Source organism: Xylocopa sonorina, chromosome 8 (assembly GCF_050948175.1).
Source record: "Xylocopa sonorina isolate GNS202 chromosome 8, iyXylSono1_principal, whole genome shotgun sequence".
Classification (NCBI taxonomy): domain Eukaryota; kingdom Metazoa; phylum Arthropoda; class Insecta; order Hymenoptera; family Apidae; genus Xylocopa; species Xylocopa sonorina.
The window spans coordinates 12,421,211-12,434,214 of record NC_135200.1 but is presented as its reverse complement, the minus strand read 5'-3'; the positions used below and the strand labels follow the sequence as shown (position 1 = coordinate 12,434,214).

At 43.7% G+C, this 13,004-nt stretch overlaps 2 protein-coding genes across 3 annotated transcripts; one reads left to right on the top strand and one right to left on the bottom strand.

Annotated features, from left to right (window-relative positions):
- The first annotated feature begins 168 nt into the window (after positions 1-168).
- LOC143426123 (WD repeat-containing protein 46) lies at positions 169-2,319 on the top strand. Its single transcript, XM_076899316.1, has 6 exons — positions 169-233; positions 316-1,004; positions 1,070-1,386; positions 1,470-1,794; positions 1,876-1,989; positions 2,064-2,319. Exons 1-6 carry the CDS (start codon positions 218-220, stop codon positions 2,187-2,189), a joined length of 1,587 nt encoding a protein of 528 aa, XP_076755431.1. The 5' UTR covers positions 169-217; the 3' UTR covers positions 2,190-2,319.
- Positions 2,320-2,426: 107 nt separating this feature from the next.
- Positions 2,427-10,789, bottom strand: Alpha-spec (alpha spectrin). Of its 2 annotated transcripts, XM_076899290.1 has the most exons (7): positions 10,413-10,789; positions 10,103-10,334; positions 6,398-10,014; positions 6,269-6,313; positions 2,965-5,926; positions 2,707-2,873; positions 2,427-2,629 (listed from the first exon to the last, which is right to left on the bottom strand). In XM_076899290.1, exons 1-7 carry the CDS (start codon positions 10,560-10,562, stop codon positions 2,501-2,503), a joined length of 7,302 nt encoding a protein of 2,433 aa, XP_076755405.1. In that variant the 5' UTR covers positions 10,563-10,789; the 3' UTR covers positions 2,427-2,500. The 2 variants fall into 2 exon arrangements, with proteins under 2 accessions (XP_076755405.1, XP_076755406.1); XM_076899291.1 differs by lacking the exon at positions 6,269-6,313 and having other exon boundaries at positions 10,413-10,788.
- Between the last annotated feature and the right edge of the window lie 2,215 nt (positions 10,790-13,004).

Genomic DNA, 13,004 nt, shown 5'->3' with positions numbered 1-13,004 from the left:
ACGACAGTAACAACGGATTCATAAACTAAAAGATAGAATCGTAGCCACGTTTATGACCTCTTGATTGAATCATTTTTCGTGTGGATATCGCCTTAAATAAATATGGCGTTCTGATTGTGTACATGTGTTTTAGGTAGACTGCTGAGAAAGTAAAAGGTTTTTCATTCTTTATACATGGAATACTGTAACACCAATCGTTGTCATTATCGAGATTAGAATGGAGCCAGTAGCAAGTACTTAACTTTTTAACGCAAATATAATATTGTTTGATATTTTTTTTCAAGTATAATTGACTTATTATAATAATGTTTACAGGAAACAGATATCATGAACGAGTGCCAATTAGTAAAAAAAGGCTCGCGAAACATGACAGGGGTGAAGGGGTTAATGTTATGCCAGGAAAAACTAAGATCAAGAATGAAATAGTGAGAACGAAATTAGAGAAAAAGGAGAAAACCTTTGATGATGTGATAAAGGAGACCGCTCGTGCGGAGCTGCTTTTAACGGAAGATTATGGTTGCTTCGAACCTGATGCAGGGGAAGCAACAGTACAGTTCAAGCAGAAACAAATTGTAGACAATGTGGATATAACTAGTGCAGCCAAACGTTTCTCATTGGATTTAAATTTTGGGCCTTATTATATAAGATACACGAGAAACGGTAGACACTTGGTACTGGGTGGAAAGAAAGGTCATGTGGCCGCTTTCGATTGGGTCACCAAGACGTTATTGTGCGAAGTTAATGTCATGGAATCGGTGCACGATGTATCATGGTTGCATGTAGAAACGATGTTCGCTACGGCACAAAAAGAATGGGTATATATATACGACAACCAAGGAATCGAGCTTCATTGCTTGAAAGCTATGAGTAAAGTGAACAAATTAGAATTTTTACCTTACCATTTTTTACTAGCTAGTGCATCCAGAGAAGGTCACTTGACCTGGTTAGATGTTTCTATAGGCAAATTTGTAAATTCATTCAATACTAGAGTAGGACATATAGCGGTGAGTACATGTTTGATATTACTTTTAGTAAAAATGGTGAGTTAATTTCAGGGATTGATTTGCAGGATATGACACAAAATCCAAGTAATGCTGTACTTTGCGTGGGTGATTCAAAGGGTGTGATCTCTATGTGGTCCCCGAATAGTAGAGATCCACTGGCAAAAATGTTGTGTCATAATCAGGGAATAGCTGCCTGTGCAGTACATCCGCACGGAACATACATGGCTACTAGTTGCACAGGTCGATTTGTAAAAATATGGGATATCAGACAATTAACTGGTCCTGTAAAAAATTATCACGTACGCTCTCCAGTTCGACATTTGTCTTTCAGTCAATGCGGTCAATTGGCAATGGCAATGGGAAACGTCGTAGAGGTTTATCGGTAAATTTTATACGATAATTTCTGTCTATATACCAATTAGAACAATTTATCGTAAATATGTATTTTAAATTTATGCGTATTAGATCGTCAGAAGAAGAAATAAAACCCTATTTACGTCATAGAGCTGACTGTACAGTAACAAGTATGCAGTTCTGTCCGTACGAAGACGTTTTAGGTATTGGCACAATGCGAGGAGTATCGTCCCTTTTAGTGCCTGGAAGCGGTGAAGCCAACTTCGACGCTCTTGAAAGTAATCCATTCCAGACTAAGACTCAAAGACGCGAAGCTGAAGTGAAGGCTTTATTGGACAAGATTCAACCAGAATTTATATGTTTGGATCCATTTACTATAATGCAAGTAGATGGGCCCAAATTGAAAGACAAGCTAGCAGCTAGAAACAAACTTCTAGTGAGTATTCAAGAATATGTTAAGTGTTTTTATTTTGCAATAACTCTGTCAATATAATGTATCGTGTATCGTTTCTTTTAGCATCTAAAACCAATGAAAATAGACTTCAAACCTCGTCGAACAAAATCTAAAGGCAAGGGGGGAACAGTTAAAGTACTTAAGACTAAAAAGATTCTGAAGGATTTAAATCGACAGGTACTTACTTATTTTTTGGGATATATGCACATTATCCATATACTGCAAATATTGAGTTTCTTCTTGTTGTTTAGAAAACTATTGATATGCTTCGCGAAGCAAATATTGAACCAATAACGAAGAAAGCAAAAAAACCTCAGAAGGATTATGGAATATTAAATAGGTTCTTACCAAAATCTAGGAAAAATGCAACTAGATAACATATACTAAACCCAACGTAAAAAAATTCCATTGTACATTTTTGCTAATGTAAATTGTTCCATATATAAATTTACATTTGCGTTATTCGAGTAAATTTGTTGAAAATATATTATTTTGTTTCTCGATGCCTGAAAAAACCTGACAAGTGTGCCATCAATAAAAGTGAAGTTAACGATTGGTCACGCGCATGGTATATCAAAATATTAAGTTATTTAATAAAATAATTAATCATCTGATGGAGTTCAGTTGTATTATATTCTATAATTTAATAACTGGCATAATAAAAAACGAATAATTTACGTAACTACAATTAATTCTGGAAAAGAGTGCGGGTAAATTCAATATAATCCAATGCTCCTGTAATTGGTCGTTCTGTTTTTGGATCGACATACGGCTTCATACGAGCAACGCAATAATCAGCCATCTCCTTGGTAAGGTTCTAAAAGTATACAACATATCGGTGTAGTAAATAGAAAATAAATTAACAAATTGCAAATTTAGAAATTCTATACTCACAGCATATAATTCCTCTTTCGTAACATATGGCCGATCTGCGGCAGTAATTGCGCGGAAAGCATTTTCTATTTCTTCAGAACTTTGTACGTTCTCGGTTTCCTTACTAATCATGAACGCCATGTATTCTTGTAGTGATACATAGCCGTCTCTATTCGGATCAACGATATCTGAAAAGCCAAAGTTGAACCACTGTGAACCTTCTCTGAATTTACATATTACATTTATATATAATATATAAAATAAATGTATAAAACGAACCGAGGATATTTTCGAATTCCGGATCGGGTTGGCCTTCCTCCACCATTGGTAAATCGTAACCAAGTGCTCGCAAACAAGATTTGAATTCCTGATGATTCAGACGGCCGCTCTTGTCCTTGTCGAAATGCTTGAACATCATCGAGAACTCCTTGAGAGCATCTTCGGAAACACCTGATTGGTTGCGCGCTTGTATCTGTTGCTCAAGATTGTGCTGCATACGCATTCCCAATTGATCCAGTTGATCCCACTGTTGCGCCAATCCCACGGTGCTATGTTCCGTGTAACGATTGTCCAGGATCAAATGCTCTTCCAAGATTGCTCCCAGGTCTTCGATCTTTTTCAGGTCTTGACGTCGCGCGCGAACCTCTTGGGTCTTTCTCTTCGTGGCTTCTAACTGTTGTTCCAGCGATCCTGAACCTTCCATCATGGATGTTCTCGTTTCCGCGAGCCATTGATGGAATGCGTTAGCGTGTTTAGCGAATTCTTTGCGCAGTTTGTCGTTCTCTTCTTGTCGTTGAGCTTCTTTCGCAAGTTCTACGTCGCGTTCCTTGATTATCTTCTGTAGATTGCGCCAGGTATCCTCCAAAGCTTCCATCGTGAACCACGTATACGGGTTGGGACCAACGTTGAAGCTCTTGATTTGCCTGTCGAGAGCAGCCAGAGCTTCGAAGTCCGCTTCCGCTGAGGACAGGCTCGCCTGGAATTGTGCGTGAGCTTCTCTAAGGGCTCGAATTTCTTCGATACTGTTGCATCGCACGGGATCGGTCAAGTCTTCTTCTGCGTTCTCGAACCACGAGTTGAAAGCGGACGCTTTCTTGGCGAACGTTAGATACAGCTCTTCGATCTGTCTGAACTGATCTTGCATCCTCAACAGACGTTGTTTCCTTGCATCAGAGTCGGCCAGAAGCTTCTGCCAGCGAGCGATGACATCCGCGTGACGTTTCTGAATGCTGGGCGTCTGATCATGCCCAGAGTCTACCAACATCTCCTTCAGCGAAGTGATGTTCTGAATTCCTTCGTGCTCGAACGCGTGCAATCCTGCATCAAAGGTTTCCTGTTTAGTCAACAGCGTTTGCACGGTAGACAGGTCCCGTCCGAATTCCTCCGAGCGCACGTGCGTCTCTTTATCAGCGATCCAGGATTCGACCACGTCTGCCTTCCACATGAACTGCAAATAAGCCGAGTTGTCGTTCAGTCGAGTCTTTCTTCTAGCAGCTAGGGCACCAAGTTGTTCGAGTTTGTTACGAAGTTGGGCACATCTCTGGCCTATAGCGTCTGCACGATGATTTCCAGCCTTGATCAAAGCTTCTCCGGCTTCGCAGATGTCCTTGCATCGTTCACCGTGTGCCGCGAAGTCGGTCTCGAAGGCGTCGTGTTTCTTCAGTAAGCCTTGAACAGCAGCCATAGTGTCACCGTAGTCCTCCACTGACAGCAATTGCTGCTTCTCCGTGATCCAGGCCTCTTCTTCCTCGACTTTAGCCAAGAACTGTTGATAAGTCAAAGACTCGTCCAGCTTTTGTCCCCTGTTGGCAGCCAGCTGTTTCAGTTCAGTCCATGCTTGATTCAGGAGTTTCAAACGTTGCTCAATCTCGGGCACTCCCAAATTAGAAACGTCCATCAGCTTCTCTCCTGCCTCCTGAACGGCTTGTATAGCAGGCTCGTGACTACCTAATTCAGCCTCCAATCTCTTGTGCTTCTTCTTCAAATTCTGAACACCGGTAAGATCGCGTCCGTAGTCGTCCGATCCAACCAACAGTTTTTTTTCCTTGATCCAAGACTCCTCGTCGGCGATGTCCCTGAAGAACTGATGCAAAGTATTCGCTTCATTCAATCTGGCCTGCCTGTGGGCAGCAAGGTTTCGTATCCTCTCATAACGCTCGTTTATGCTCTGCCGTTTCTCCTGAATACCAGCCGCGTCAAACTGTCCGCTTTCGATTAAGGAATCGGCCTGCGCGTTCATGTCCTTGATCCTCTCCTCGTGCGCTTGGATATCGGCTTCGACCAATTGATGTTTCTTCATCAAATTTTGCACAGAGGCTAAATCTTTACCAGCGTCCTCAGATGTGAGCAGACTTTCCACTTCGCCGAGCCAGAAATCGAGATCTTTCACGGCGGCTATGTACGTCCGTTGCTTGTTAGCTTCCTTCAGTTTCATCGACTTCTCCGTAGTTTTTTGCGTGAGGTACTCCCATTGATCGGCGATCGAGGCGAGCCTCTTTTGAACAGCGTCCTCGGAACCGGCACACTGATGTTTCTCGATCAAGTTACCACCCATGGCAAGCACAGACTGGATTCTGTCCGCGTTCGCTGCCAATTCAGCCTCGAACGCTTGGTGTTTTTGATGTTTCGATTGAATGTTAGCTGGATCCTTGTAATTCTCCTCAGTGGCCAACTGAAGTTTCTCTGCGATCCAATTCTCCATTTCGTCGGCGTCGCGGGAGAATTGTTGAAGCGTCTGAGACTCTCCCAGCTTGGAACGTTTCTCAATAAGAGCATCCTTAAGATGCTTCCAGCGATCCAGAACTTGGCAACGTTTGTCGTCGATTGGTTTCGCGGCGTAATGCTCAGCGGCGATCAGCTGGTCGGCTAACGTCTGCAACGTGGCGATCTTCTCTTCGTGGGCGTTAATGGCCTTGTCGAAGTCCTCGTGCTTCTTGATGAGAGCCTCTACGTTATCGCTGCTGTCGACGGTGTCCGCGCTGCTCAGGAAAGCTTCCCGCGCACTCATCCAATTCTCAGCTTGCTCGCAGTCTCTGCAGAACAATTGCAGCTCCAGATTCTGATCCAGCTGCATGCGTCGTTGAATCCAAGCTTTTTCCAACTCTTGACGAGCTTCGGCCATGGACTCGAGCTTCTCTTGAATCTCCACGCTGGCATAATGACTGGACTGCAGGAGTTGTTGACCAAAAAGTTCGAATGCTTGGAAGGTGCCTGCCCTGGCGTCAATTTCCATACGGTGTTCCTATAACACAAGAAAAGTTAAAGATATATGCATTATCTCCCGAACCCCCGTCTAGTCGTCGGTGCTGTTTGATGAGCCTCGATATAAATTCAATCCACTCGACAATAAACACTACGATAAGCGGAACACGGTAGCGATTGCACTACGAGAAGCGTTAATAAGGCGGTGTCTTTATTACTGAAACATCGATTTGCCAATTCGCTGTCTTTTAAAGGGGGAAAAACCAGAAAGTAGTTCCAGCAACGACAGAACGATTATACCAATGTAGTGATTAATTATGATGAACGTATTCAGAGGCAAAGTCGTACATATTTCTCCATGCTCTCTCAAACACTTTTGTACCTCTGGAAGTATCCCGTATCGCGCGTCTATCTCTGCCCTGTGATTCTATAATTCATGAATGACTCGTGAACGACCGTCCGATCGCCGGACCATTTCAGTATCAACGATTTTCATGGTCGATCAGCTCACCTGGTGCCGTTCGAGGAGAGCTTCCGCCCCGGTCACATCGGAGGCAAGTTCCTCCGACGCAACCAGACCCATCATCGAGTTTATCCAAGCCATCAAATCCCTGTAATCGCTGAGGAATCGTTGCAGATCGTAAGAGTCCAGCAGCTTCTCCTTTCTGCTGTTAGCTTTCGCCGTCAGCTGAGTCCATTCTTCGTTGATCTCCTTCTGCTTGGCATAGGTTTGCTCAGCGGTCTCCGGATGCGACTGCATCAGTCGATTAGCCGTCTCGTCCAGCTGCTTGATCTTATCCCCTAAAGCCGCGAGGTCTCTTTCGAGACCCTCGTGTTTGCGCTGCAACGCCTGCACGCTGCGCAAATCTTTACCAAGATCATCGTTGTTCAACGCAGCGTCCTTCTCTCGAATCCAGTCCTTGGTTTCGTCAACGTCGCGGTGGAATCGTTGAACCTCGTGAGCAGAGCCGAGCTGATTGGCACGTTCCGCGGTGAGGGTCTGCAGGCTAGTCCATTTCTCGTTCAGATCCTGTATCTGGGTCTGAATCTTCAGCGCTGCCTCTGTCTGGCCAAGACTCATCAATTGCACCGCGATTTCGTTCATCTCAGCGAGGCGAACTTCGTTGGCCTTCAAGTCCGCTTGGAAGTCGTCGAACTTCTTCTGCATGACCTCTACCTGCTCCAGATCCTCGCCGACATCCTGGACTTGCGCGTGGTTCTCTTTATCCTTGATCCAAGTGGCCAGTTCCGCGGCTTCTCGGACAAGAACGTAGGCCTTGGCTGTTTCGTTCAGCTTATTTTGACGCTCGCGCGCTAATCTCAACAGATCATCGTATTGGGCCTCGATTTGAGCTTGTCTAGCCGCGATGGAGCTTTGCTCTCTAGCCAGATTCTGCTGTGACGCGCTCAATCCTGCTTCAGGCTCGACCCTCTTCACGTACGCAGCTGGAACGAAACCCTGACGATCGTTCACCTCGACCTTCCACCAGTCCTTGTTGTTGGAATTCAACAGAGTTAAAGTATCGCCCTTCTTCATGGAGACTTCTCTCGGCGACTTTTCCGTATAATCGTAGAGCGCCACCACGCACTCTTTTCCAGTGATATCGACGGTGGGAGTTTCTTGCTGCCTGCAAGAAGCAGCCTGGTCGCGAAGCGCGGCTATCGTACTCGCAAAGGCTTCCAAGTCGCTAACCAACGCCTCGTGCTTCTTTAAAAGAGCTTCAGAGCTGTCCTCATCTTTCCCGTAGTCACCGTTCATGACTATAGGTCGTTTCTCCTTCATCCAGGACTCGGCCTCGTTGGCGTCAGCGAAGTACTGATGCGCCTGGAGCGAGTCGTCCAGATCGTTCTTGCGCTGTCTGGCTTTCTCTTTCAACTGTCCCCAATGCTCGTCCAACGCGGCCAACCGTTGGCTAATTTCCTCTGCGGCGAAGTGGCTCTCTTGCAACATCGACGCGCCTGCTTGACATACGAGAGCCACGCGGGGCTCGTGATTGTTTATCTCTGCTAATACAGCCTGGTGTTTCTTCTGCAGATTCTGTACACCGATCAAGTCACGGCCGCGATTGGTGGACGCAGCGACTGGTTCCTTTTCGCGAATCCATGCCTCCTCGTCCTCTATGTCCCTGAACAGTTGTTGCACTTGCAGGGAGTCGAGGAGTCGCTGCTTGCGAATGCTCATAGGTCGCTGGAGAGCAGCGTATCGAGATTGCAATTGTTCCTGCTTGGCCTTTATGTTGTCCGCGTCGAAGTGACCAGAGTTCACGAACTGCTCTGCGGCCTGGGCGATGCTCTCGATTCGGTCAGAGTGGGATGCAACGTCCGCTTCCAGAAGAGCATGTTTCTTCTGCAGATTTTGAACACTGGTTAGATCTTTACCGTAATCTTCGGACATCAGTTGCCCTTCCACTTCGGACAACCACAATTCGATATCCTCCACGGTGCGATTGAATTGTTGCTGTTGAGATGCTTCCTGCAGTTTAGCGCCTTTCTTCTCGGTGGCATGAGTGAGGCTCTCCCATAGGGACATGATCTCGTCAGTACGAGTACGAATTCTATCGCTCGCGTAATGGTCGCTCTCGATCAGCTCCTGACCAGTGGCCACCATTTCTTCCATACGAGTTCTGTTGGCGTTCAATTCTTGCTCGAAATTCTGGTGTTTCTGCACCTTACCATTTAAGTTGGTGGGGTCCAAGTAACTATCGTCAGTAGCGAATTTCAATTTTTCATTCACCCAGCCCTTCGTTTCATCGCAGTCGCGTTCAAATTGCTGCAGTTTGTACGCATCCTCAAGACGACGTCTTCTCTGGGCAGATTTCTCGAGGAGAATAGCGCGTCTCTCCAGCAGAAGTTGCCGTCTCTGCGCTACGTCATCGGCGGCGTAATGCTCCCCCTCAATCAGTTTACCAGCAAAGTCGTCCAATATCTTGATCTTCTCCTCCTGAGCCGCCAGAGACTTGTCGAAGTCTTCGTGTTTCTTGATAAGAGCTTCCACGCTGTCGAGCGAATCTCCTAGATCCTCGTTTGCTAAGAACGCTTCCTGCTTGGCCATCCATGCATCCGCTTGTTCCGTATCTCTATAGAATAACTGCAAATCCATGCATTGCTCGTACAGTATCTTTCTTTTCTCCCAGAGGCTCAACAGAGATTGTTTGTCCTCAGCGAGGGAGTTCAATTTTCTGGCCACTTCTTCCGCAGCGTAATGTTTCTTCTCCAATAATTTATTACCAGCCAAGGTAGTCGCGTCGAAGCTGTCGGCTCTGGCGTCGATTTCCCCCTTATGTTCCTGATGTCTCTCGACGAGTGCCTCGGCGCCGGCTACATCCTTGGCAAGTTCGTCTGCCGATATAATTGCGCGCATGTCGTTCATCCAAGAAACCAAGTCTCTGTAATCGGCCAGGAATCTGTGCAGGTAGTAAGACTCGTCTAGTTTCAGGCGTCGTTCTTTTGCTTTTGCTGTAAGGCTCTCCCACGACTGTAGGATCTCCTCGCGTTTAGCTTGAATTTGCTTAGAATGATCCGCCTGATGAATAGCTGCTAAACGATCCGCTTCAGCACCCAACGTGTAAACTTTATCCTCCAAAGCTGCCAAATCGCGTTCTATACCCTCGTGCTTTCTCTGCAAAGTCTGTACGCTTGCGAGGTCGCGTCCAAAATCATCTGAAGATAGAACGACATCCTTCTCTGCGATCCAAGCCATCGTTTCATCGGCATCTCGGTTAAATCTTTGAATCTCGTGTGCACCAAACAGTTTCTCTTGTCTCAATACAGCGAGTTGTTTCAATCTCTGCCAGGATTCGTTAAGATCCTCCTTTCTGCGCAAAATAGTGTCGCGTTCGGGATGTCCGTCTAGAAGAAGTTTATCCGCCAGTTCATTTACTTCTGTTACTCTGTATTCTTGACTAGCCATATCTTTCTGAAATTCGTCAAATTTTCTCTGGAGCACCTCCACATGTTCCAAATCATGTCCAAATTCGTCTGTCGTTACAAATGCCTCCTTATCATGGATCCAGAACATTACTTCATCACAGTGTCGAATAAATTGTACAAGCACCAAAGCTTGCTGCAGTTTGAGACCCTTATCTGCCAGTCTGGAGAGTAACAGCTCCCATAACTGATGAAGATCCACTGCAAGATAAATGTGATTACAGACATCAGATTAAAAGTGGCACTAACGATGTAATTACTATAGTTAATCCAATTCATATACACTTACCTAATCTCTTGCGAATAACATCGCTTGCAAAATGATGTTGTGCTATCATTTCTGTCCCGGTGTTGTCCAATGACACTATAGCATTGGAGTGAGCTGCAACTTCTGCTTCGAAGGCTTGATGTTTCTGTATCTTTGCCTGAAGATTGGTGGGATCCTTGTAGCTTTCATCGGAAGCAGCTTGCAGCTTCTCAAAAATCCATCCTTCGAGTTCATCCGCATCTCGCTTAAAGTACTGCAAACGAGAAAATTCGTTCACAGATCAGCAACAAATAATAGCTAAGGGAGAAAAAGTAAACACCCGGAAACATACCTGAAAGCGACGGGAGTCCTCGAGTTTATCTCTCTTGTTCCGTGCTTCCGTCTTAAAGTTCGCATATCGGCTAAGGACTTGCTCTCTCCTTTCCTGGATGTCCTCAGGATTTTCCAAGATCTTCACCTCCTTTGGCGTAATCTGATCCATTTCGAACAACTCTTATCGCTCAACGTTTGTAGACAGCTCTCCACTATCCAAAATGGCTACAGGGTGTGGTGAAGTCGACTGTGGAAGTGAAATCAATAATTACCACCTCGATAGAGTGTTTGCCTTTCAATGTTCCTCGTTAATTACAATGTTGTACGATTGCGTGCACGTAACGTACAACATTGTACAATGTAAAACCAATGGGAAAACGATACGTGCCTCGAGCAATTTTTTCTAAATCAGATCGGCACAGTAGCAACTGACGTCTCTCGAGGTTCGATGCTAACTGCGGATACACCTTACGTGTATAACAAGCCAGTGAAATACTTTCCCCTAAACCCGTGACGCTGATTGGCCAACCGATGATAGCCAGAACCAATGAAATAGTCCCTTTAGTCGGGTATCTTATCAATCACTTGTGTGTACGTATCTATATATAAGTGTTACGTCACTGGGTAGCGTAATCACTGTAATAAGCAATTTTCGGAAGCGGACAAGAATTTTCAATTTGACAGCTCGACTTTACTTTACTTTGTTTAACATGATAATAGTTTCTCTAATTTTATCTACGCTTTCTATTTGTCCTAAGTATTCTCGCCAGATCAAGATCTGATGTCAAGTTTTGTAAAAATATAGCAAGGGGCGGGGGTGGATTTTAGGACATAGCAGAGTTATGATACAGTAATCTTTTATTAAATTTCACCTACAAACAACGAATCACAGAACGTTACATTAGAGTTCCTTACGTCAATCCATCGTGTCTTCGTATTATTTTACAAGTAAATAATTATAGATTTATCCCTATTACAGTAAAGTCTTATTTGTTAAAATATCTTGTGTAGAGCGTAGTCAATCGTTATGTATATGTAAATTTAATTTACCTAAAAATAGGATTTTTTGTTGTTGTTGCAGTGTCCATTCATTGTTTATAAGTGGATGTTATGTATAGAAGTGGTACTATTTATAGGTACTTGCTTTTTTGTCCATTGTACTCTGATGTATTTCATTTCTCTCTCTTTCATTATATTCACACATCTTTTTTTTTTCTTTTATTATATTTCTTAAACATATTTTTCGTCCGATACGTGTATGCAAAGTGCGATATGAAAAAAAGTCTTCGTGTACCAAAAACGTTTCTCAACATTTTTTTATCCTTTCCATTACTATTATTATTATCATTATCGTTATTATTATTATTATGTTTCTCTTGACAAAAATTACAAAATTCTATGCTGACAAAGAGGGGAGGGGATGATGTACAGGGTTAAAGGTATTCTTCTTTAAGTACCCGGACAAAGTTGATGGTATTACAAATACAAATTGCTAGAACTTTTTTTTCTTTCTTTAATATGTTTTCTTTGTTAGAAGGCAACACGTCTTTGTTAATTACGAGAAGGCAATTCGTTTTGTATCATCTGGTATGTCTGGCGTCCCAAGACATTTTCTTCTTGGTATTCTCTAACAACCATATAATTCTTTTATAATAATGTTCTCTGTTCTCTCGCTTCCTCTTTCCTTTTTTTTTCCTTTTTCTCTTTTTTTCTTTTTCAGTGGCAAAAAAAATGCAAGGGACCGTTTACAGGCATTATTGGCAGCACTTGATCGTTTTTCTCTATTATTTACTGTATGTTCCATTTTTCCTCTTCGAAATGTTTGGAGGTGATCGCCGAGAAGAACAACTCGCGGAGATTCTGACCGCACGTATCCTCGAAAAGCGGTACCACGATTTTATCTCTTGTGCTCCTCTCTATCGCTCCCTGTTTCTCTTTTTCATTTTTTTTCATTTGCTCACGATTACGAAGATAACCAGCGTAATGTTCTTCCTAAGTATGCTCATCAACGAATCTTTTATGTACAAAACTTACTACTATAGGATACGCTTGCACTCGCACGTCACGTCCGTGTTCAGGGGTGTGCGGGGGATGGATGGGGGCGGGGGCGGGCTGGTGTTCAATAAATTAAATTTCCCTCTAACTTATCGTGTTTCGAACGCCCCGTGTGTGTCAGGAAGGCTCTATATACTCTAAACATTTAGAAGAGTACGATGTCTCTGATTCTTGGTGAGCACGAGAAACACGCGGATGTGCGCTTTTTTTTCTTTCTACCGGGTTGCGAGATCAAATTGCTGAAATCGATCTTGGAAATCGATTGCTTGTCGTTTGATCGCGATACCGAGGTTTGTAAAAAAATATAACGAAAAAGAGTAACGATATATAATGCTTCCACGGTGTTTGCTTCTAGTTTTTTCTTCGTATAAAAACGCGAATAGAGACATCGTACGGATAGACGGTTACTTATAAACTTCCTTCTGCGCAGACGTGACAGAAAAATCTCATAGAGACACACATTAACTCGCTCCATTTACTACATAACATACAATATATATTCATATAATATATATATATATATATATAATATTCAATAATATATACTAAAGGTGTA